Source organism: Mobula birostris, chromosome 5 (assembly GCF_030028105.1).
Source record: "Mobula birostris isolate sMobBir1 chromosome 5, sMobBir1.hap1, whole genome shotgun sequence".
Lineage (NCBI taxonomy): Eukaryota > Metazoa > Chordata > Chondrichthyes > Myliobatiformes > Myliobatidae > Mobula > Mobula birostris.
In genome coordinates, this window is record NC_092374.1 from 135,706,499 (window position 1) to 135,732,122 (window position 25,624).

At 43.1% G+C, this 25,624-nt stretch overlaps 1 protein-coding gene across 1 annotated transcript in view; it reads left to right on the plus strand.

The window, feature by feature from the left end:
* abcc4 (ATP binding cassette subfamily C member 4 (PEL blood group)) overlaps positions 1-25,624 on the plus strand; it is a 338,193-nt gene that overhangs the window by 171,036 nt on the left and 141,533 nt on the right. The window contains exons 15-17 of the mRNA XM_072258740.1: positions 3,373-3,579; positions 6,283-6,423; positions 23,782-23,819. Coding sequence (XP_072114841.1) covers positions 3,373-3,579; positions 6,283-6,423; positions 23,782-23,819 — 386 coding nt within the window. The remainder of the gene's footprint in view (positions 1-3,372; positions 3,580-6,282; positions 6,424-23,781; positions 23,820-25,624) is intronic.

Sequence of the window (25,624 nt, forward strand, 5' to 3'; positions counted from 1 at the left end):
ATCTCCCAGCCGGATCTATGATAGTACCCTCCACCCTCACTTGCAAATTCTTCCCTATCAATACTGCCAGTCCTCTGGCTTTAGAATTAAAGGAGGACGCTATTACTTGACCAACCCATCCTCTATTTAATTTGTTATGTTCTGTCACTGTAAGATGAGTTTCTTGAAGAAAGGTAATATCAATATGATTTTTTTTAATGTATGCCAGGACCTTTTTCCTTTTTATCGGTCCATTTATCCCATTAACACTGTGACGAAAGACCAAGTTATCAGAAGATTGATGCTGATGAGAGAGGTAAGAGAGACAAAAGGGAGAAGCGTTCAAAATGTTAATGAGAGAGGAGAGAGATTAAAGAAAAGAGACACAGTTCCGAGTATTGACAGACCGGTTGCTTTGAACCTGAACTGTTTGAAGTTTGATGGACAGGCGATACCCCAGCAGGGGGATAAAAAGAACAGGTTCGCTAAGGCAAGACAGACACCACAAGATCACGAGATAACGAGACCCTGGAAGAGCGGTGTGCCCCCACAAGTTGGTGAGAGTTTGGAGTTCTGGTCGCGGGACCAATCATAGACGCATAGGGTGAAAAGGTACGATTGGCGGGAACCTGGTGTGTGTGTCCGCCCTTGCCTGGATGCCGGGTTCACCGCGGAAGAACGATCGTATCCGGAACAGAGGGGTCACAGTCGGTGACCTCAGAAGACAGTAAAAGGGTTCGCCCAAAAGCTAACGGCGAAGAACATCAAAGGTCTGTTTTGAATCAGAAAATTTGCATATTCGCTCTCTCTCTCTCCAACGACACAACAGCGATTACTGTGAACTGTAGTCAGCTGAACTGAACTCTGCGTCACTTGAGACTGATCATTTTACCCCTAGACTGCGATAGAGCTTGATTGATTCCTATTATCCTAGTTCTGTGTACATGTGTGTTTTATCATTGCTAACCGGTTGCATTTATATCCTTACGATTAGAGTACTGTGTTACTTATTTCTTTAATAAAACTTTCTTAGTTCCAGTAATCCAGACTCCAGCTAAGTGGTCCATTTCTGCTGGTTTGGCAACCCAGTTACGGGGTACGTAACAACATTAAGACCTAAAAATTTAATTGCTCTATTCATAGTTATAAGATTTTGTTGGTCGATAAATCCTGCCCACAAAAAAAGGATAAATTAATCCCACTTCTTTGAGTGACTCTGAGATATTTGGTGCTATTCTCAATGGAGTATAGAAAGGAAACCAAAGAGGAAAGAAATTAAAAGAAAAAGGGAGAAAAACCCTCCCAACTGGCGCTCCAAATCCACGGCGCCTTAACCCCTCTTACTGTGGGGTCCGATAAACATCGCACTAAAGATGGACATTCTTTAACATATAACATAATTGACCTTTTTTTAAAAAAAAGACGAAAAAATTATCCAGTCCCCCAATAACTCCTTAATTAAACTAATTAACCAATTTCCCTCGGGATCAATAAAGTATGCCTATGACTAAATTATATTCCACACCCATTATTACTAAATATCTAACATAATCTATAATATTGAAAGTAAATATCATTAATATAGCAATATATCTAAATAAGAGAATTCAAAGAAACTTACTAAATATAACCCTAAATATTGTAACAATACATATCCAGCATACCAAAAATTAAACATATCAAAAGGTGACATCTACATAATCAAAGCTATTCATACTAGTTATAACAAAATTAGATGAACTATATAGTTCCTAAGTAGTATCATCCATAATCAATATTTTAAATCATGATAGTCTTCATCCATAATCATATAGATTCAAAGTTCAAGATTATAATGTTGTTAAAAATCTATATTAATAAAGACAATCAAATAATTTTCTTCATATATTTTGTCCAAAATACATCTTTCTAGGCCTCTTGTTCCAGAAGAATATTCTGAATTACACTGTCTCAGATATTTTTTGGATAAAGTTTATCGCCTCCTGGGGGTTAGTAAAAAAATTTCCTCCCTCCATCCGACAGAGTAATTCTCAGCTTTGCTGGATATAATAAAGAATATTGAAGACCTTTATTCTTTAATAACCTCCTTGTTAAGTCAAAGTCTTTCCTTTTTCTTAACAAGGGCACACTAATATCTGGAAAGAAGAATATCTTTCCCCCTTCAAACTCTAGTAGGCCATTTCTCTCTCTGGCCTCTATTGCTGCAGCTCGTAATACTTTTTGTTTATCTTGATACTTCAAAAAGCATATAAGTATAGAGCGTGGCCTTTGCTCTGGAGGTGGTCGCGGGATTAAAGTCCTGTGGACTCTTTCTATAATTAATTCTTTGTCAAAATGCTTTTTCCCCAGAACTTTGGGGATCCATTCTTGAAAGAAAGTTACTGCGTCTCTTCCTTCCAATTCCTCTTTTAAACCCACTATTTTGATATTATTGCTTCTGCTATAGTTTTCAAAGGAGTCCAGTTTATCCATTATTTTTAATTTCTCAGTCTTCCAGGAATCTTTTTCTTTTTCCAGGCTTTGTAATCTGTTCACAACATCCTTCGTATTATTTTCTAAATCCTGGGTTCGCAGATTTAAAGATTCCAAAGTCTGCTTCATTTCCTTAGATTCTTGCATGATAAGGTCTAAATGACTCTCAAATTTGTCCATCCTACTGGTTAAAGTCTGGACTGCATCGTCTAACTCATGAATTGCGGCCGCGAGGTCACTACCTGAGCCGTCACCGCGTTGCACTGCCGTCGTCCTCGGACCTTTCACAGGTTCAGAAAACCTATCCGACGAGCAGGCCTCATCACCATTTCTCCCGCGTCCCTCAACTCCAGACGCTTCTGGGAGTGCAAGGCTGGCAGCAACAGCGCCAGTAGGATTTCCACGATTTTTCCTTTTAACCATTGTTTTTATTAAGGTTATATGAGAGCCTTATAAACAGGTTGTAAAGAAGTTTTTGTAGGAGTTATTCAGGGAAGCGCCCAATCAATGGCACGACATCACGTGACCTCCTATGATCTATTTTCTTAACTTGTTGATATCCCAAATACTTCTGTGTTTCATATTCATCTGTCAAATATATTGTATCCTGTGCTCTGTTTCATAATCTACTTAGCTCTATTGCACCTTTCATCATTATTATTATTATTATTATTTTCTTTGCTTTTGCATTTGCACAGTTTGTTGTATTTTGCACACTGGTTGTCCACCCTGTTGGTGAGGTCTTTCATTGATTCTATTATGGTTATTAGATTTATTGAGTATGCCCGCAAGAAAATGAATCTTAGGGTTGTATATGGTAACGTATGTACTTTGATAATAAATTCACTTTGAACAATTATATTTAGTAAATCACATCCTTAAATTCAATTAATTAATTGACTTACTGAAAATTAATTTCAGGGTCGAGTGGTTGAAAGCGGAAAGTTAAACCAGCTAATAAAATCTGGAGTTGATTTTGCTCATCTGCTGAAACAGAATGAAGATGATGAACAGGCAGATCCTCATTCCGCAACTAAACTAACAAAGGGACGTACACTTTCTCAGACCTCAGTTTTGTCATTGGGGTCATCAACGCAATCACATAAAGAGAGCACAGTTGAACTATCAGTAAGTAAAGCGATTCGCTTTGTAAAACATCTGTGAAAATTATGGATGTAATTTGACTGAGTGTTCCAAATTGGGAGCTACTATTGACCAAAGTAGAATAGGTTTCATCAAGGTGGTTAAAATAAAAAAAATTAGGCAGAAGTATGCAATAAATTTTGGAAGAATATTCAGTGCCATATATGTTTCTTTACAAAATGCAAAGAAGAATTTATTAAACTATGTTTATTTAGAGATACAGTGTGTAATATGTCCTTCTGCCCCAGCAACCCACCAATTTAACCATGGAGTGAATTTACTTGCATCTTATCTCCACGATCACGTTGGTTTTCCTCTTTAAGGGGCATTCCCACTAACGCAATTCTCCTCCAGTTTTACAGGCTTCTTTTGTCTCCTTCACAATTGTGCAAAAGAATTTTCATCTGAAACATTGACTCTCTTTGCCTTCACCCAACTGTGGCTTGACCTGCTGAGTTTTTGTTTTTATATTAAACGTCAAGCATTGTTGCCACACCCTTTGTTATGGAAGTCAAATGAGAGTTCAGCTGGCTAGGATGCATTTTGGTTAATGGACCTTTAGAATTGGAGCAGTCAGGGGAATCAGCTGCACTCAAACAGATAGCCAGAGAGGGTACTCACCACTTTGCACACATCTCCCAGATAGCTTCCTGCAAAAGGTATCCTTGCACAGGTGGATGTCACCTGGGTGCACTCTATTTCAGTAGCTTGTGCAAGTCCCTTTAGCTCTGTGGTAGGACTCTGACGCACATATTATGCATCATCAAAGTTCGTTTTCCTTCAGATATTCTGGAGGAGGTGGAAAGGTCTAGTTTGCATTGTGATGTTACCCTTAATAGACCGTTTCTTAAGGTCAGAACTTTGACCATGGGTGCTAATAGTCTGAGAAGTTCAGCTAAAAATAATTACTGCCCCTGAATAGGTGTGACGTTGGATAAGCTAGTGTCCACACAGGTGCAATCATTTCTACAGCTTTTCAAAACAGTCCTAGAAAACTAGACAGGCAAATTTGAGCCACTGTGTTTGCAGGATTTTACAGGGGGTTTGAACTCATTTATTTTGATGCCATGCATTACTTCTCAGGACGTATTGTTAATTTTTATTCTGCAGACTCTATTGTGTGTCTATTGTAGCAGTGCCACACTGTTGTTCTATTCATAGCCATAGTTACATTGGAACATACTGTACAGAGTTCCCAGAGGTAGTGATTGAGGCTGGTACACCGAGACCTTTAAAAGTCATTTGGGTAGGTGCATGGAAAAGAGAGCTTGGAGGGTTGTGGGCTAGCAGAGAGGATGTTGTGGTTGGCATGGACCAGTTGGGCTGAAGGGTCTATTTCTGGTGTATTATTCTGCGCGCTTGGTTCTTTCATCAGGTATGATGCGTAGGAGCAGAATTAAGCCATTTGGCCCATCTACTCTGCCCTAGAATTTAATCATGGCTGATCCATTTCCTGGGTGGAGGGGGGAGATTCCTCTCTACCATGGAGATTTAAGGCATTTTTCCCCTCCACTAGCCTGCACAAAGTGTAGCTCCTGCTTAGCATCCCCCCGCTCCAAGATCAGGGACACGTGAGCCAAGGGAGCAGGTGGTGGATGGTCCTATGAGCAGCTGGAGCATATCACAAGTCCTGGTTTTGTGACCACTGACGCCAGGCAGACAATCTCTGAAGAGTGTTGATAATGGGGTCACCCGTCTTGTAAAGACATTGTCCAGAAGAAGGCAAAGGCAAGCCACTTCTGCAGAAAAAATTGCCAAGAACATTCATGACCAAAGACCATGATTGGCCATATCGTATGGCACGGCACATGATGATGATCCATTTCCCTCTCAACCCCATTCTCTTACCTTTTCCCTGTAATGTTTCATGTCCTGACTTATCAAGAATCTATCAACCTCCTCCTTAAATGCACCCAAAGACTTGGCCTCCACAGCTGTCTATGGCTCCAAATTCCACAGATTCACCACTCTCTGGCGAAAGATATTCCTCCTCATCTCCGTTCTAAATGGACATCCCTCTATTCTGAGGCTGTGCTCTCTGGTCCTAGACTCCCCCACTTTAGGAAACATCCTTTCTACATCCACTCTAGGCCTTACAATATTTGATATTTTTCGATGAGATCCCTCCTCATTCTTCTAAATTCCAGTGACTGCAAGCCCAGAACCATCAAGCGCTCTTCATTTGATAAACCTTTGAACCCCGAAATCATTTTCATGAGCCGCCTTTGAACCCACTCAGCGCATCCTTCCTTGGATAATGGGCCTAAAACTGCTCACAATACCCCAACTGAGCCCTCACCAGTGCCTTATAAAGCCTCAGCATTTCATGCTTGTTTTTTTGTTTTCTAACCCTCTCTAAATTAATGCTAACAATGTATTTGCATTTCTTACCACTGACTCAACCTGCAAGTTAACCTTTAGGGAATCCTGCATGAGGACTCCCAGTGGATAAGTTACAGAATGGTCAGCATGCAGTTTGCTGTCTGCCAGGAATCCAACCCAGAAATAAACAGCTTTGTGAATTTGTAGAAAATGTATTTATGTAATTACTTTTAGTTTGATGATGTAATAGATTGGTTACTGTATTTTGATGTATTAACATATTACCATTTGACTGATGGACATTCTGTAGTTATGAAAAATGTAATGTATAGGTTGTTATCTTTATCCTGTGTGTTTGTTTGATAGGGGGAGACTGCATTCTCAGCAGTACCAGAAGAGAGTCGAACTGAAGGATCAATTGGTTTCACAGTCTACAAGAAGTATTTTCTAGCAGGAGCTAATTGCTTTACGTCGTTAATTGTCTTGGGTCTCTATTTGTTGGCACAGGTAAATGATCATAAGTCATTTGCTGGAAATTGTTCAAATTGTTGACAACAAAGCTTAAAGGATTTTAATTTCTCAATGCTGCACAGATTGTTTGACAGATTGTTATTTTTTTCTCAGCTCTTCCCATCTTCTGGAGTTTTTCAAACAAACGTACTTACCACCTCATTTACATCAGGCACAAATATATTTAGGTTGGCAACACCCATTCTCATTGAATAACTTTGCACTGTCTCCGTGCCTTTTCATTAAATGAATATACAGTCTTTGAATATTTTCTCATTAAGCATTGAAAAAATTTAGTTAGCTCAAAGAGAAATTACCTTGGAGCAAAACAATTTGCTGACTGCATCTCTTTCAGAAATTCAGGGTAGTTTGCTTCGCTGAACTAGTGTTTTTATCTTCTTTTTGTCACAAAGGCTGAAGTGCCATTTTATACTCAGGATTGTGTATTATTGAGATCCATACGAGATTCCCAAGTTAATGAATCATTTCGCAAATGTGAGTGGCAAAATCTGTTCAGCATTGAAACTCCAGCTAATAAATATTCAATACACTGCTGTCAGACAACGAAGATCTTAAATAAGAACTCCGAATCACCACCTCCTGTGATTCTGTGGTACATTTAAGATCCTATGCCATCAGTGCTCTGGGATCACCATTAACTTGAAGTTCAACAGTGTAAATTGCCCAGATGTATAGATAAATCACAGTGATGGGTGTTGTGGATGTGGGGTGGGATGGGGGTGGCATTTGTTGGAAGGTGGGAGTGTGAAATAGGAACTTGTGTAAATGGCTATTGTATGGTCAGCACAGTCCAGGTAGGCTGAAGGGGCCTGTTTCCATACTCTTGACCCTATCCTTGTCAAGACCAGTTACGGCCATGAGGTCAGAGCTGTGAGTGACTAGTCTCATGTTTCTATAAAGTTTTTCATTTGCTTTTGCATCACAAGTCAGGATCTTGTTGGAAAACTATGCAATTGCCTAGTTAACTGCATTTAAGAAATTCAGTACTATCTAGTACAAATGGTTTCTATGATCAGCTTGCCATTGGCATTTTTTAAAATATTCATTCCTTCCACCACTCCAGTATGGGTGTTGTACCTGATTTGTGGGATACCTGTGGGGAGTGAAAATTTCTTTAGCAATCTCAATTAAGGCTCACGCAGCATCTCCCTGATTGACACTTAAATCCTCACACAGAGGGCTAAATCAGTATCAGAAACAGGTTTAATATCACTTGTATATAGCATGAAATTTGTTGTTTTGTAGCATTTGGTGGTTTGTTTGACCTGATGCTGTCCTGATCAGTCTTGATGCAGGGTTTTTGACCCAAAATGTTAATAATTCCTTTCCTCCCATAGATGTTGCTTGAGCCGCTGAGTTCCTCTAACAGATTGTTTGTTGTAAGAGATAGGATGCTGTTTATGTTCAACGGCACTTGGATGTACTTACTTTTAAGTCACTGAAGATAGACTTGTAGTTTCAGCAGGTTGTTAGAAGGGCAAATGTTATACAGTTGACATTTCAAGAGAGTCCTTTCATCCGGACTCGGGTCTCTGCCCAAAAAGTTGACTGTTCATTTCCCTCCATAGATGCTGCCTGACCTAATGAGTTCAAAGAGCATTTTGTATGTTGCTCCAGATTTCCAACATCTGCAAAATCTCTTGTATCAGATATTGCATTATCCTTTGTATTAAAAGGCTTTGATTACAGGAATAAGGAAGCCTCATTACGGTTGTAACTGGTTCAGCGACAATACCTGGTGGTACGGAGGGAAGGCATCAAAAATTCACTGGACTAAATCTAAGGATGGGAGGTTTGCAACATGGAGAGATTGAATAGACTGGGGCTGTTTTTTATAATAGCTTAAAGAATAAGACTTCTCTGTGAGTCTTCCAAAATTCTTATAGGGGCCAGCAGGCTAGTTGCAGGTAGAATTGAGGTCTGCAGGACCTGGATGTACAGTTTAATAAAATGTAGGACAGAGATAAAGAAAGAATATTCTCTTTGAGTGTCGTGAATCTTTGGAATTCTTTGCATTCATTCAGAAAGGAGATATGGATCAAGGGAATCAAGGAATGTGTAGACTGCCCTGGAGCATACAACTCAGTTATTAAGTCAGCCATGATTTTAATGAAAGTGTGAGCAGGTTCAAAGGGCCAGGTAGCTTACTGCTGTTTCTATTTGTTATTACTTTTGTTCTTGTGAAATTTCAGTGGAGTCTGGAGTGAATATTGAGGCTCTCTGTGGCTTCCTAACTATATACCTCTACACTCCACCTTTGGTGGGACAATGCTGGGAAGTTTAATTGTAGTTGTGTTCAAAGTGTCATAGAAAAGTACAGCACAGAAGCAGGTCCTTTGGCCCATCTATTCAATGCTGAAACCATTTAAATTATCTACTCCCATAGACCTGCTCTCCATATCCCTGCTATCCACGTACCTATGCAAACTTCTCTTAAGTGTTAAAATTTAACTTGCATGCACCACTTATGCTGATAGCCCGTTTCACACACTCCTGACCCTCTGAGTGAAGAAGTTTCCCCTCATATTCCCCTTAACTTTTCACCTTTCACTCTTAACCCATGACCTCTGATTATAGTCCCACCCAACCTCAGTGGAGCTCAGCGGGTCAGACACCAGTTGCAGATGGGAATAACAGCAGTTTCAGGCTGAGATCTTCATCAGGACTGGAAGGGAAGGGGGAAGAAGTCAGAATAAGGTGCTGGGGGAGGGGAGGAAGAAATACAAGGTGATAGGTGAAACGGGGGGGGGGAGGTGATCTAAAGAGCTGGGAAATTGATTAGTGAGTGAAAGAGATAAAGGGCTAGAGGAGGGGGAAATTAATAGGAGAGGACAGAGACCTTGGAAGAAAGGGAAGGGGAAGACAATCAAAGGAAGGTGATGAGCGGGTAGGAAGAGAAGGTGTGAGAGGGAAACAGGAATGGTGAAGGAGAGGAAGGGAGGCACTTACCGGAAGTTTGAGAAATTGACGTTCATGCCATCAGGATGGAAGATATCCAGACGGAATATAGGATATTGTTCCTCCAACCCGAGTGTGGTCACATGTCGGCAGTAGAGGAGGCTATGGACTGTCATGTCAGAGTGGGAAGTAGAATTGAAAGGGGTGGGCACTGGGAAATCCCACTTTTTGTGGTGGATGGAGCAAAGCTGCTCAATGAAATGTCTCCAATCTACATCAGGTCTCACTGATATACAAGAGGCCACACCAGGAGCATTGGATACAGTAGATGACTCACAGGTTAAGTGTCACCTCACCTGGTATCATAGTGCAATGAATGGTAGTAAGGGAGGAGGAGTTGGGGCAGGTGTGGCACTTGTTCCATTTGCGAGGATACCCTGCCGACATCCTTGTAAATCAACCTTATTTATAAGCTGCCTGTAGGTGGGTGACCAAAACTGCACATAATACTCCAAATTAGGCCTCACCACAACTTCAACACACCATCCCATCCCATGTACTTAATACTTTGATTTATGAAGGCCAATGTGCCAAAAGCTTTCTTTATGAACCTATCTGCCTGTGATGCCACATTCAACTAATTGGATGTGTATTCCCAGATCCCTTTGTTCTGCCACACTCCACAGTGCCCTACCGTGGTTGATCCTACCGAAGTACAAAACCTTGCACTTGTCTGCATTAAATTCTATCTGCCATTTTTCAGTCCATTTTTCCAGCTGATGTAGATCCCTCAGCAAGCCTACACCCCCAATCTTGGTATCATCAGCAAATTTGCTGATCAGTTAACCTCATTATCATCCAGATCATTGATATAGATGACAAACAACAAAGGACCCAGCACCGACCACTGCGGCACTCCACTAGGTCATGGGCCTCCAGTCATAGTGGCAACCATCTTTTCCCACAAAGCCGATGACTAATTGAATTTACTACCTCAACTTGAATGTCAAGTGACCGAACCTTTTCATCCAACCTCCCGTGTGGGACCTTGTCAAATGCTTTGCTAAAGTCCATGTAGGCAACATCCACTGTCTTGCCTTCATCCACTTTCCTGGTAACTTCCTCAAAAAACTCTATAAGATTGGTTAGGCCTGGTCTACCACAGGGGTCCCCAACCGTTTTTGCACCACGGACCGGTTTAATATTGACAATATTCTTGCGGAGTGGCTGACAGGTGGGGATGGGCTGGGGTGTTAATCACGACCGGAATATAGGTGATAAGTCAACTATAAGTCACTTACCAGTGGCTAATACACTCAATTTCATTTCTAAAAGGGTCTATCTAACATAGAACATAGAATAGTACAGCACAGTACAGGCCCTTCGGCCCACAATGTTGTGCCGACCTTCAAACCCTGCCTCCCATATAACCCCCCACCTTAAATTCCTCCATATACCTGTCTAGTAGTCTCTTAAACTTCACTAGTGTATCTGCCTCCACCACTGACTCAGGCAGTGCATTCCACGCACCAACCACTCTCTGAGTAAAATACCTTCCTCTAATATCCCCCTTGAACTTCCCACCCCTTACCTTAAAGCCATGTCCTCTTGTATTGAGCAGTGGTGCCCTGGGGAAGAGGCGCTGGCTATCCACTCTATCTATTCCGCTTATTATCTTGTACACCTCTATCATGTCTCCTCTCGTCCTCCTTCTCTCCAAAGAGTAAAGCCCTAGCTCCCTTAATCTCTGATCATAATGCATATTCTCTAAACCAGGCAGCATCCTGGTAAATCTCCTCTGTACCCTTTCCAATGCTTCCACATCCTTCCTATAGTGAGGCGACCAGAACTGGACACAGTACACCAAGTGTGGCCTAACCAGAGTTTTATAGAGCTGCATCATTACATCGTGACTCTTAAACTCTATCCTTCGACTTATGAAAGCTAACACCCCATAAGCTTTCTTAACTACCCTATCCACCTGTGAGGCAACTTTTAGGGATCTGTGGACATGTACCCCCAGATCCCTCTGCTCCTACACACTACCAAGTATCCTGCCATTTACTTTGTACTCTGCCTTGGAGTTTGTCCTTCCAAAGTGTACTATCTCACACTTCTCCGGGTTGAACTTCATCTGCCACTTCTCAGTCCACTTCTGCATCCTATCAATGTCTCTCTGCAATCTTTGACAATCTTCTACGCTATCTACAACACCACCAACCTTTCTGTCGTCTGCAAACATTCCAAGCCACCCTTCTACCCCCACATCCAGGTCGTTAATAAAAATCACAAAAAGTAGAGGTCCCAGAACAGATCCTTGTGGGACACCACTAGTCACAATCCTCCAATCTGAATGTACTCCCTCCACCACGACCCTCTGCCTTCTGCAGGCAAGCCAATTCTGAATCCACCTAGCCAAACTTCCCTGGATCCCATGCCTTCTGACTTTCTGAATAAGCCTACCATGTGGAACCTTGTCAAATGCCTTACTAAAACCCATATAGATCACATCCACTGCACTACCCTCATCTATATGCCTGGTCACCTCCTCAAAGAACTCTATCAGGCTTGTTAGACACGATCTGCCCTTCACAAAGCCATGTTGACTGTCCCTGATCAGACCATGATTCTCTAAATGCCCAGAGGTCCTATCTCTAAGAATCTTTTCCAACAGCTTTCCCAACACAGACGTAAGGCTCACTGGTCTATAATTACCCGGACTATCCCTACTACCTTTTTTGAACAAGGGGACAACATTCGCCTCTCTCCAATCCTCCGGTACCATTCCTGTGGACAATGAGGACATAAAGATCCTAGCCAGAGGCTCAGCAATCTCTTCCCTCGTCTCGTGGAGCAGCCTGGGGAATATTCCGTCAGGCCCCGGGGACTTATCTGTCCTAATGTATTTTAACAACTCCAACACCTCCTCTCCCCTAATATCAACATGCTCCAGACTATCAACCTCACTCATATTGTCCTCACCGTCATCAAGTTCCCTCTCATTGGTGAATACCGAAGAGAAGTATTCATTGAGGACCTTGCTCACTTCCACAGCCTCCAGGCACATCTTCCCACATTTATCTCTAATCGGTCCTACCTTCACTCCTATCATCCTTTTTTTCTTCACATAATTGAAGAATGCCTTGGGGTTTTCCTTTATCCTACTCGCCAAGGCCTTCTCATGCCCCCTTCTTGCTCTTCTCAGCCCCTTCTTAAGCTCCTTTCTTGCTTCCTATGTTCCTCAATAGACCCATCTGAACCTTGCTTCCTAAATTTCATGTATGCTGCCTTCTTCCACCTGACTAGATTTTCCACCTCATTTGTCACCCATGGTTCCTTCACCCTACCATTCTTTATCTTCCTCACAGGCACAAATTTATCCCTAACATCTTGCAATAGATCTCTAAATATCAAATACATGTCCATAGTACATTTCCCTGCAAAAACATCATCCCAATTCACACCCGCAAGTTCTAGCCTTATAGCCTCATAATTTGCCCTTCCCCAATTAAAAATTTTCCCGTCCTCTCTGATTCTATCCTTTTCCATGATAATGCTAAAGGCCAGGGAGCGGTGGTCACTGTCCCCCAGATGCTCACCCACTGAGAGATCTGTCACCTGATCCAGTTCATTACCTAGTACTAGATATAGTATGGCATTCCCCCTAGTCGGCCTGTCCACATACTGTGATAGGAATCTGTCCTGGACACACTTTACACAAACTGCCCCATCTGAACCCTTGGAACTAATCAGGTGCCAATCAATATTAGGGAAGTTAAAGTCACCCATGATAACAACCCTGTTATTTTCACACCTTTCCAAAATCTGCCTCCCAATCTGCTCCTCTGTATCTCTGCTGCTACCAGGGGGCCTATAGAATACCCCCAGTAGAGTAACTGTTCCCTTCCTGTTCCTGACTTCCACCCATACTGACTCAAAAGAGGATCCTGCCACCCTTTCTGTAGCTGTAATAGTATCCCTGACCAGTAATGCCACCTTCCTCCCCTTTTTCCGCCCTCTCAATCCCTTTTAAAGCACTGAAATCCAGGAATATTGAGAATCCATTCCTGCCCTGGTGCCAGCCAAGTCTCTAATGGCCACTACATCATAATTCCATGTATGTATCCAAGCTCTCAGTTCATCACCTTTGTTCCTGATGCTTCTTGCATTGATGTACACACACTTCAGCCCTTCTACCTTACTACCTTTACACCGTTTATTCTGCTTCTCTTTCCTTAAAGCCTCTCTATATGTTAGATCTGGTTTTACTCCATGCAGTTCTTTCACTGCTCTATTGCGCTGGGTCCCATCCCCCTCACAAATCAGTTTAAACCCTCCCGAAACATGCTAGCAAACCTACCTGCAAGGATATTGCTCCCCCTCGAGTTCAGGTGCAACCCATCCAATGTGTACAGGTCCCACCTTCCCCAGAAGAGATCCCAATGATCCAAAAATCTAAAACCCTGCCCCCTGCACCAACTCCTCAGCCACACATTCAACTGCCATCTCCTCCGATTCTTACCATCACTGTCACGTAGCACTGGCAGCAATCCTGAGAACGCCACCCTTGAGGTCCTGTTCTTCAGCCTTCTGCCTAGTTCACGAAACTCACACTTCAGGACCTCATCCCTCTTCCTGCCTATGTCATTGGTCCCTACATGTATCACGACTTCTGATTGCTTTCCCTCTCGTACCAGGATGTCGTGCACCTGGTCAGAGACATCCTGGACCCTGGCACCCGGGAGGCAACAAACCATGCGGGTGTCCTTCTCGCATCCGCAAAATCTCCTGTCTGCTCCCCTGACTATAGAGTCTCCAATGACGACAGCTCTCCTCTTCTCCGTCCCACCCTTCTGCGCCACAGGGTCAGACTCAGTGCCGGAGGCCCTGCCACTGTGGCTTACACCTGGTCGGTCGTCCCCGCCAACAGTATCCAGGACGGTAAACTTATTATTCAGGGGAATGGCTACAGGGTTGCTCTGCACTACCTGTCTGCTCACCTTCGCTTTCCCCCCTCTGACTGTCACCCAACGACCTGCTTCTGACAGCCTAGGTGTGACTACCTTCCTGTAGCTCTCATCTATGACTGCCTCATTCTCCCTTATGAGTCGAAAGTCATCCAGCTGCTACTCCAGATTCCTTACACGGTTCTCCAGATCGCCCAGCCGTATGCACTTCTGGCAGATGTGACTCTGCGGGAGAGGGGAGTTCCCCCAAGACTACCACATCTCACATGAGAGGCACATCACTGTCTCAGGAGACATTGTAAAAACTAACTGCGAGTAAGCTTGTCCTCTTCCTCTTCGAGTCAAAGCCTCAAAGCTCCACTCCTTCACTGGCCCACTCACTCACTGGCCGCTTTCCACAGGCCGCTTCGCTTGAGCTATCCCTCTATTTATCTGTTTGAGCTTTTCAAAATGTTTGGTCACCTGACCTCGATTGCCCAATCAGCCGCTTCCTGCTAAGTCTGAACTTATTCAAATCTTGATTGTCTAATTAACGGCTTTCTGCTGATCTATTCAAATCTTGATTGACTTGATAGCACAGACCAACTGCCAAAACTGCCAGAATCTCTCGAGTCAAAGCCTCAAAGCTCCACTCCTTCACTGGCCCACTCACTCACTGGCCGCTTCGCTTGAGCTATCCCTCTATTTATCTGTTTGAGCTTTTCAAAATGCTTGGTCACCTGACCTTGATTGCCCAATCAGCCTAACTAATTTAATATTAAACACACAGTGCATATTTTCCTCGCATGAATATAGTGATAAGTCAATCATAAGGGGGTTCCTTATGTCCAGTCTATTGCGCAATTTAGTTTTCGTTGCATTCATTGCAGAAAACTCTGCTTCACAGAGATATGATGTTGGAAATGGAAGCAACGTTTTCGGTGCTTTTGTGGCTATCTCAGGATATTCAGCCTTGACTTTGATCCAGAATGCTGGCAGATTTGTTATGTCAAACATACTTCTCAGCCCACTGTCATTTGCAAGCTTGAGGAGTTGATCTTCTTCTCACGCTGACATGGATGATTCACCGGGGATATTCACAAATGGATCATGGACCCATTCCTTTGCACATCTTGGGTCATTTGCAGTTGGGAAGTAATGCTCGAATTCTGTCTACAGCGGTTAGGTGATTGTGCACCAGCTGTGAGAAGGACAGTGCAGCCTCAGTCTCTCCAAAAATCCCAGCTAATGTTGGGAACATGTCAAATATGCCCCTGCCCACTCGCCGTCCTCACAGTTCCAGTTTGGCTGTGAAAGCAGATTCTTTATCTGCCAACTTGAAGTGACAAATTGAGTTCATTGAGCAGGTTGAAGATGTCACACAGACAAGCGAGTTTTGCTATCCACTCCTCGTCACTGAAGTGTGCTGCCAGTGGTAACTTTTTTCTTGAAAGAAATCCTTGTAGCTGCTCCCTTATCTCAAAAACCCTGGCCAGGGCTCTCCCCCTTGATAGCCACCTGACTTCAGTGTGTAAGGGAAGGTGTTTGTGCTCTACACCCATTTCCTCGCAAAGCTGCTCAAACAGACGCGAGTTCAGGGCTTTTGCTTTGATGTGATTGATAACTTCAACAACATCACTCAATACGCTGTTAAGATCAGGTGACATTTTTCGGCTAGCCAGCATTTCCCTGTGTGTGACACAGTGTGTAGACTGGCATTCAGGAGCAACCTCTTTGACTTGGGTAGTGAAACCAGACAAGTTAAGCCGTTCCAACAGCTGTGTTTCGATGTGCTCCGCTATATCATCGATTCTCCTAGAAACTCTGGGAGCTGAAAGAGAAACCTGTGCCATCTTGTTAGCTGCAGCTTCTCCCAACAGTTCACGGCACATGTCCTTGGCAGCAGGCAGAATCAATTCTTTACCAACAGTGAAAGGCTTCTTAGCCTTAGCAATACGGCTAGCCACTAAGCACGATGCTCTCAGAGCAGCAGCATTTGTGGAGGTGGTGGCTCTCAGCACTTGCTTCTGTCCCATTTGCTCATGTTTTTTCTGCTCAAAAAATTCAACGGGTTTGTCTTTAAGTGCAGAGTGTTTGGACTCAAGGTTCCGAAGCAGTTTTGAGGGCTTCATTGCCTCATTAGACAGCTTGTCTCCACATATCACACACAGGGGGCTTGGAGCGTGTGAGTCACTGGTCGCAATAAAGCCATATTTTATGTAGGACTCGTCGTATTTTCTGTTGAAGGAAGCTTTTTTTTTGTAGTCTTGGCCTCAGCTGTCTCTGCGTTATCATCACTGTTAGGCCTTTTATGTCCCCTATCTTCTCTTCCAAAGAAACTCTCAAGCAACGTTTGTTTTTACTCATCGAGTAGTTGCAGGTTAATGACCGACTGATGACTTCGCATGCGTTCAAGTTCAACAGTGGGTGTTACAGGGAATGAGGAAAAGTGCAGCTGACTCATATCGTTTCATATCGTTTCCTCGCAGCCCGGTAGCACATGCTTTGGGGCCCGGTGGTTGGGGACCACTGATCTACCACACTCAAAGCCGTGCTGACCATACTTAATCAGGCCATGTCTATCCAAATACTTTTATATCCAGTCCTTCGAATACCTTCCAATAACTTTCCCGCAACTGATGTCAGACTCACCAGCCTATCATTTCCTATATTTAGAGCCTTTCTTAAACAGCTGAACAACGTTAGCTATCCTCCAATCCTTCGGTACCTCTCCTGTCACTAAGGATGATATAAATATCCTATTAAGGTCCCAGCAATTTCTGCACTTGCCTCCTGTAGGGTCTGAGGGAACACCTAATCAGGCCCTGGGGATTTATCCACTCTGATTTGCCTCAGGATAGCAAACACCTCCTCCTCTGTTATCTGTATAGGGTCCATGAAGTTGCTGCCTCACTTCTATAGATTCTATCTATTCCTGAGTAAATATACAAACGTTTGTAGATACAAGAAAAAATTAAGATTTCCCCCATCTGTTTTGGCTCCACACATGGATTAGCATTCTAATTTTCCAGAGGACTAATTTCGTCCTTTGCAATCCCTCTTCTCTTAACGTAACTGTAAAATCCCATAGGATTCTCCTTCACCTTGTTAGCTGGAGCAACTTCATGCCTTCTTTTAGCCCAGGGGTCCCCAACATGTTTTGCACTGTGGACCGGCCGACCGGGTGGGGGGTGGGGGGGTAGGGTTGCCAACAGACAAGAGTAACAGTCAAATATGTTGTTTACCCCGAGAAAGACTACAATGACCATGAAGCCTTGCGCGGGCACCAGTGCGCATGCATGTATGCGCTGATTTTTTTATACAAATCATTTTTGGCGATTCTGTCCCGGGTGGGGGTGTTAATCACGACCGGAATATAGGTGATAAGTGGCTAATACACTCAATTTCGTTTCTAAAAGGGTTTATCTAATGAATTTAATATTAAACACACAGCGCATATTTTCTTCGCATGAATATAGTGATAAGTCAATTATCAGGGGAGGACAGGGGAGCTTGAAGTAAGTGTTGAATGAACTTCCAGTAGAAGTGGTAGAGGCAGGTTCAATATTATCATTTAAAGTAAAATTGGATAGGTATATCGACAGGAAAGGAATGGAGGGTTATGGGCTGAGTGCAGGTTGGTGGGACTAGGTGAGAGTAGTGTTCGGCACGGACTAGAAGGGCAAAAATGGCCTGTTTCCATGCTGTAATTGTTATATGGTTATATAAGTCACTTATAATTCAATAGCATCATAACATTTTAAGTAACATTTGGATATTAAACACACAGCGCATATTTTCCCCATATGAACATATAAAATCATTACAACACACCTATATCGCTGAATCAGTGGGAGCCCTGGGCTTGTTTCCCTGCAACAAGACGGTCCGATCGGGGGCTGATGGGAGACAGCGATTCTCAAAGGGGGTTCCTTATGTCCAGTCTATTCAGCAGTTTAGTTTTCATTGCATTCATTGCAGCGATATGATGTTGGAAATGGAAGCAATGTTTTCAGTGCTTTCGTGGCTATCTCAGGATATTTAGCCTTGATTTTGATCCGGAATGCCGGCAGAGGTGTTATGTCAAACATACTTTTCAGCCCGCTGTCATTTGCAAGGTTGAGGAGTTGATCTTCTTCCTGCGCTGACGTGGATGACGCGCGGGTAATGACTTCACGTGCGTTCAAGCTCCACGGTGGGCATGGCAGGGAATGAGGAATGGTGCAGCTGACTCATATCGCCAAATCATATCGTTTCCTCGTGGCCCGGTAGCACATGCTTTGCGGCCCCGTACCGGTCCGCGGCCTGGTAGTTGGGGACCGGTGTTTTAGCCCTCCTGATTTCCTTCTTAAGTGTTCTCTTGCATTTCTTATTCTCCATAAGCACCTCATTTGTTCCTACCTGCCTGTACCTTCTGTGCACCTCCTTTTCTTTTAACCAGGGCATCAATTTCTCTTGAAAACCTAGGGTCACTACACTTGTTTTGTTTACCTTTTATTCTGACAGGCACATACAAGCTTTTACTTTTTAAAAAAAAATCATTTTTGAAGGCCTCCCACTTACTAAGTACACCTTTGCCAGAAAACGGCCTGTCCCAATCCACACTTGCCAGATCGTTTCTGATACCATCAAAATTGGCCTTTTTCCAATTTAGAATTTTAACCTGAGGACCAGACCTATCTTTTTGCATATTTACTTTGAAACTAATGGCACTGTGATCACTAGATGCAGTGTTCCCGGACACAAACTTCTGCCGCCTGCCCTGTCTCATTCCCTAACAGGAGATCAAAAATTGCCTCTCTCTCATTGGGACTTCTGTGGACTGATTAAGGACACTTGCCATAACACATTTGATAAACTCTTTCCCATCTAGTCCTTATACAGTATGGGATTCCCAGTCAATATATGGAAATTTAAGATCATCTACAATAACAACCTTATGTTTCTTGCAAATTTCTGTAGAATCCCTTTAAGATTTCTCTATAAATTTGTTCCTCTAGATCCCTCGGACTGTTGGGTGGTCTGTAATATAGCCCTGTACCTTTCTTATTCCTCAGCTTCATCCATAATGCCTCACTAGATGAGCTTTCCAGTCTGTCCTGGCAGACTGCTGCTGTGACATTTTCCCTGACTAGTAAAACCACCCCTCCTCCTCTAATCCCTCCTGCTCTATCACGCCTAAAACAATGGATTCCCAGAATATTGAGCTGCCAGTCGTGCCCCTCCTGCAACCAAGTCTCACTAATGGCTACATTACCATATTTCCAGGTGCTGATCCATGCCCTCAGCTCATCTGCCTTTCCCATGATACTTCATTCATTGAACTAGACGCAGCTCAGGATGTTAGTTGCACCGTGCTCAACCTTTTGATTCCTGACTTTGTCTGAGGTTTTATCTGTTTCTAAAACCTCTCCACTAAATGTTCTGGCGCTCTGGTTCCCAGCCTCCTGCAATTCTAGTTTAAACCCCACCATGCAGCATTAGAAAACCTTCCCGCTAGGATATTAGTCCCCATCCAGTTCAGGTGCAACCATCTCTTCTGTACAGGTACCACCTTCCCTGGAAGAGAGCCCAATGATCCAAAGATCTTATGCCTTCCCTCCTACACCAACTCCTTAGCCAAGTATTAAACTGTATAATCTTCCTAGTTCTGGCCTCACTAGCACATGGCACTGATAACAATCCTGAGATCACAACCCTGGAGGTCCTGCCCTTTAACTTAGCACCTAATTCCCTGGACTCACTTTGTAGAACCTCGTCATTCTTCCTATCTTTGTCATTGATATCTAAGTGGACAACAACCTCTGGCTGTTCACCCACCCATGTAAGAATGCGGAGGACTCAATCCAAGTGGTCCCTGACACTGGCACCCAGGAGGCCACATACCATCTGGGGATCTCGTTCTCACCTACAGAACCTCCTTTCTGTTCGCTAAACTAATAAATATCCCTTATCACCACAGTTAGCCTCTTCTTCCCCCTTCCCATCTGAATCACAGAGTCAAACTCAGTGCCAGAGACCGGACCACTGAGACTTACTCTGCTAGGTCCCCCCCTCCCCCCCCACCCCAGTCAAAGTGGCTGTTTAATCCCTTTCCCCTTCCTGATTGTCACCTAATTTCCTGTATCCTCACCTTAGGTGTTACTAACTCTCTATATGTCCTTCTATATATCACCACCTCAACCCCTGAATCATCCGGAGTTCATCCAGTTCCAGTTCCAGCTCCAGCTCCAGCTCCTTAATGTGGATTGTTAGATGCTGCCGCTGGATGCATTTCTCGCAGGTGTAATTGTCAGGGACACTAGAGGCTTCCCTGCCTTTCTACATCCTGCAAGAGGAGCATTCCATGACCTTGCCTTCTCTGACCGAAGCCTTGAAGAGCTAAAGCCTCAACAGCTCCACTCTAACTCTGCCAGTCCAATAGTGGCCGGTCCACTTACCCTTGCCTTAACTTAATTTATTCTTGCTGACCAGTCCTGAATGCTGATTGGCCGATGCTGAAAGCATCAAAATTGCCGCGAGTTGCTGCCTTTTCTACTCGATCAGCAAACCTGAGTGAATTACGTCTTCTCATGCTTTGTATTTTTGCATTCTAATCTGTTAGTCGTGTTACAATTACATTTCAGAGGGAAAACACATATTAGAGTCATAGATAAGACACACTGGCCCAGGGCAGCAGATTTCCTTTACTGAAGAATATTGATGAGAGTGGGGGTAAATATGGAGGCTGAAGAGGTTCTGAGGGTTATGGCTAGTGTTCATGCACGTGAGTGTGCAGAATGTGGAGGGATTTGGACATTTTGTAGGCAGAAGGGTTAAATTTAGTTCGGTGTTTAATTCAGCACAACACGAAAGGTTTGCTCCTTTGCTGTAATCTTTGATGTTATGTGACCTGATGAGTTTATGACAATCAAGTGGTTTCATGACCACTTTTGCTGAGACCAGTTTTTATTTTTGGTTTCCTTCCTGACTGCTTACTCAGCTGAATTCAAAAGTCAAAGTACTATGGGTGTTTAAGACAGTTCGCTGCACATCCTTGAGGGAATTAACTGTCCAAGCACAATATCAAATACTTACATAAAATCATTTTAAACTATTATATCAATTTTACTGCCTAGCTCACAATTCCGTCCTCCTTTTCTGAGTCAATCATCTGACCAGACTGGGTTGGATACAAATCTCTCTATTTCATCCTCTGCAGTGTCAACTGGTTTTGCCCAATATAGAAATCATTCACACACATTTTCGTCTCTAGAGCCATAGAGTAGTACAGAAACGGGCCCTTCAGTCCATCTAGTCCGTGCTGAAACCTTATAAATTGCCTACGTCTATCAGCTTGCACCAGACCGTAGCCCTCCATACCCCTACTATCCATGTACCTATCCAAACTTCCCTTAAACATTGAAATCAAGCAATGTACTCCTGGTGGTAGTAGGAGTACTACCACACTCTCACAACCCTTTGCGTGAAGGCATTTCCCCTCAAGTTCCCCTTAAACTTCTCACCTTTCACCATTCACCCTTAACCCATAATCCCTGGTTGTCCTCCCATTGAACCTCAGTGGAAAAAACTTGCTTGCATTTACCCCTCATAATTTTATACGCCTCTATCCTCTCAATCTTCTGCGTTCTAAAGAATACAGTCCTAACCTATTCAATCTTTTTTTATAACTGAGATTCTCCAGACCCATCAACACCCTTGTAAATTTTCTCTGTACACTTTCAACTTTGTTTACATCTTTCCGGTAGGTAGGTGACCAAAACCTCACACAATACTCCAAATTAGGCCTCACCAATGTCTTATACAACTTCAACATGGCATTCTGTCTCTTGTACTCAATACTTTGATTTATGAAGGCCAATGTTCCATAAGCTTTTTATATGATCCTATCTACATATGACACCACTTTCAATGAATTATGTACCTGTATTCCTAGATCCCTTTGTTCTACCACACTCCTCAGTGCCCTACCGTTCACGTGTAAGACCTACCCTGGTTGGTCCTACCGAAGTGCAAAACCTCGCACTTGTCTGCATTAATTTCCATCTGCCATTTTTCAGCCCATTATTCCAACTGATGCAGATCCTCCTGCAGTCCATGATAGCCTTCCTCACTGTCTACTACTTCCCCAATCTTGGTGTCATCCGCAAATTTGCTGATCTAATTAACCACGATATCATCCAGATCACTGATATAGATGACAGCCAACTCAGCACCAATCCTTGCAGCACTCCATTAGTCACAGGCCTCCAGTTAGAGAGGCAGCCCTCTACTACCACTTTCTGGCACGTCCCACAAAACCAATGTCTAATCCAATTTGCTACCTCATCCTGCATGCTGAGTGACTGAACCTTCTTGACCAGCTTTCCATGCAGGACCTTGTCAACTGCCTTGCTAGAGTCCATGTGACTTCTCTGATGTTCATTCTACTGGCTTTCTTCTCCAAAGAGGAGTTGTTGTTTAAACCTCAGTAGCCATGTCTTACTTGCATCACTCCGGCCTTACTGAGCTGCTTCCCAGAAGATGAAGCTTTAGGATTTTGGAAAAAATGGGCAGATTAGGGAAGAGATGTGATAACATTGATTATGGTTAGGAAGAAAGGGTTTTAGCCCAGGCTTAGAGTCAACATCCAGGAGACTGGCTAATTCGGATATATTAATGTGTTGTGAGAATGTGACGAACTTGTTGTAAAAGGAACTCTTAGAACAAGTGACCATAATATGATGGAATTATACATGAAGTTTGAAGTTGATGTAGTTCAATCTGAAACCAGTGGAAATAGGAAGGCGAATGGTATATTGGCCTTTTTTACATGGGCGCTTGGCTACTAGAGTGAAGGAATCTAACTGTAATTATAGATGGCCACGAAGGGTAGCTTCCATAGGCATTTCTTCTGATGAGCAATTTCTCTCACATGTGGATGGGCTGAATATATTGGCTGAAGTTACAATTCTTCTCACCCTATCTCCTGTCTTTGCTGTATCTGTTCCTGGATAAGGTTTTCCATTCCAGGATATCAGAGATGTCCTGCTTCAAAGAATAGGAATGCTGCCCTCAGCTACATCCATGCTCACCACATCTTTCCTCCAACTTAACTTAGAGTTCCTCTTGTCCTCATCTACCAGCCCATGAGCATTTACATCCAATACACCATTTTTCATAACTTCAGTCATCTTCAACGCAATCCTACCACCGAACACATCCTTACCTTCTGCCCACTCCCCACTTTCCTCTGTGATTCCCTTGTCCATTCACCTGTCCCCACTAACTCCTACTTGGCACATATCCCTGCAAGCAATAGAAATGCTACACCTCCCCATTCCCATCCTCCCTTAACTCCGTCCTTAATTGTTTCCATGAAGCTTTGTCTAATTGAGACGGGTGTTTGATTCGGCCAAAATATACTGGTCCCAATATGTCCCAATTAACCAGAATCCACTGCAATAACATTTCATTACTGATCATTAGATTTTGTTTCATTTTCCTGCAGATTTCTTATATTCTTCAAGATTGGTGGCTGTCTTATTGGTAAGTATGATTTTCTTGATTTGTATAACTTCTTTTAAGTTTGTTGGAGTAATCCCTGAATTAGTGCCAGGAAGATGATTTGTGCATTTTTATCCATTTTGAACATGTTTTTCTGATTGAAAGGTACGTGCTTCTAAGTATGATCATTCTCTGCTGTGTACTTCATTCCGATTTCATCAACAGGCCCTGGTTTTAGTCCTAACTGCAAATGAGATTGCCTATTCATAGCTTTTGAATCTCCTATCCTGAATCACATAACATCCTGACGTTATAATTATAATTAACATCTGTACCACAAAAATGCTATGCAATAAACACCTCTAACAAGAGATTCTAACCACCTACTCTTGACCTTTGGTAACATTACCATTGCCAAGTATACCGTTATCAATATCTGGGGGTTGCGGGGGGAAGTGAATCATTAATCAGATGGCTCCAAGCTCCAAGAACTGAGTATACTATGGCAGGTGACTTAACTACTGACATCAGGGGCACATCTACGGAAAATAGTGCCAATGGCAAGCACTGAAATTGCACCCCTGTCCAAACATCTGACACTCATCTTTTAGATAACTTTACCATAATATCAGCTCAAAACTACAAGTCAAGCTCATTAATCTTTTAATTAACAAATTATGGCACTACATGAAAATTATAACTGCACCTTCCTTGCTTTCACTGATGCAAATTGGTCTATAATGTGATCAAAGTAAGTTTTTTCAGTTTCTTCTCTTTTTACACTCAGCAGAACAAGATCACAGAGTCTGCCTTGACCCATGGAGGCTCTCAAATCCGAAAGTATTAATTTTAACTTGCTGAATGATCTCTCACAGCTGGCGATGGAAATTGTGATGGTTAGCATTATCTGAATAGTGATGCAAAGATTGGGGAAGATGCTCTCATCTCTGTACTGAACAATAAATTCAAGAAGCTCTTCAGGTCTTGAGATTTTCATGTTGACCTGCCTTGATAGCAACATTCTGCAATCCAAAATTTCTCCAGATAGCTGCTGTCCATCAACATCAGAGCTGTACAGTTCACCAAAAATTTCGCACTTCTTCTTTAGGTCGTTACTCTCGGCGTCGTAACACAGTCCCTCGACATCGAGAAGGAACCCAAACTTGGCATCAGTGTCATGCAAACGAGCAAACCTTTCAAGCAACACACATAAAAGTTGCTGGTGAACGTAGCAGGCCAGGCAGCATCTCTAGGAAGAGGTGCAGTCGACGTTTCAGGCCGAGACCCTTCGTCAGGACCTTTTGTCCATTTCTGTGTGAAGACGGTCGAGTGTTCCCTTCATGACCCTTTCCATTTCCTCCTTAGCTGTTAACCCAGCGTCTCTCAAGTTCTCAACAGCCAGTCATTTCTTTCGTCTCTGACGTCTTTCAACTTCAATATTCCATTCTTGACAGAGACCGACTCGTCCTTCGAGTGACTCACTGACCAACACTTCTCTTTCATCATAAAAATTATCTCGGAGGGCTTTCAAATCCAGGGCAACATCGTGGAAGTTCATGCTAGGATCCTGCAGCCTGTTTTGAATACGGTCAATGCAAATGAGTACTTTGTTCCAAAATCCTAGCAAAATCAGAAAATCGTAACTCAACATGCGGTTGTACAACTGCCTTGCGTCACTTCTTGTTTCACTGGTCTCATTTTCAGTGTCTTATCATGTCCTGGAGAACTTGAAGTATCTCCTCAAGGTACTTGTTGACGGGCTTCACTGCTTCTGTCCTTGCACTCCACCTGGTTTCGAATTCCGACTTAACAACCACACTGTGTTGAATGAGAGAAAAACACGTAGA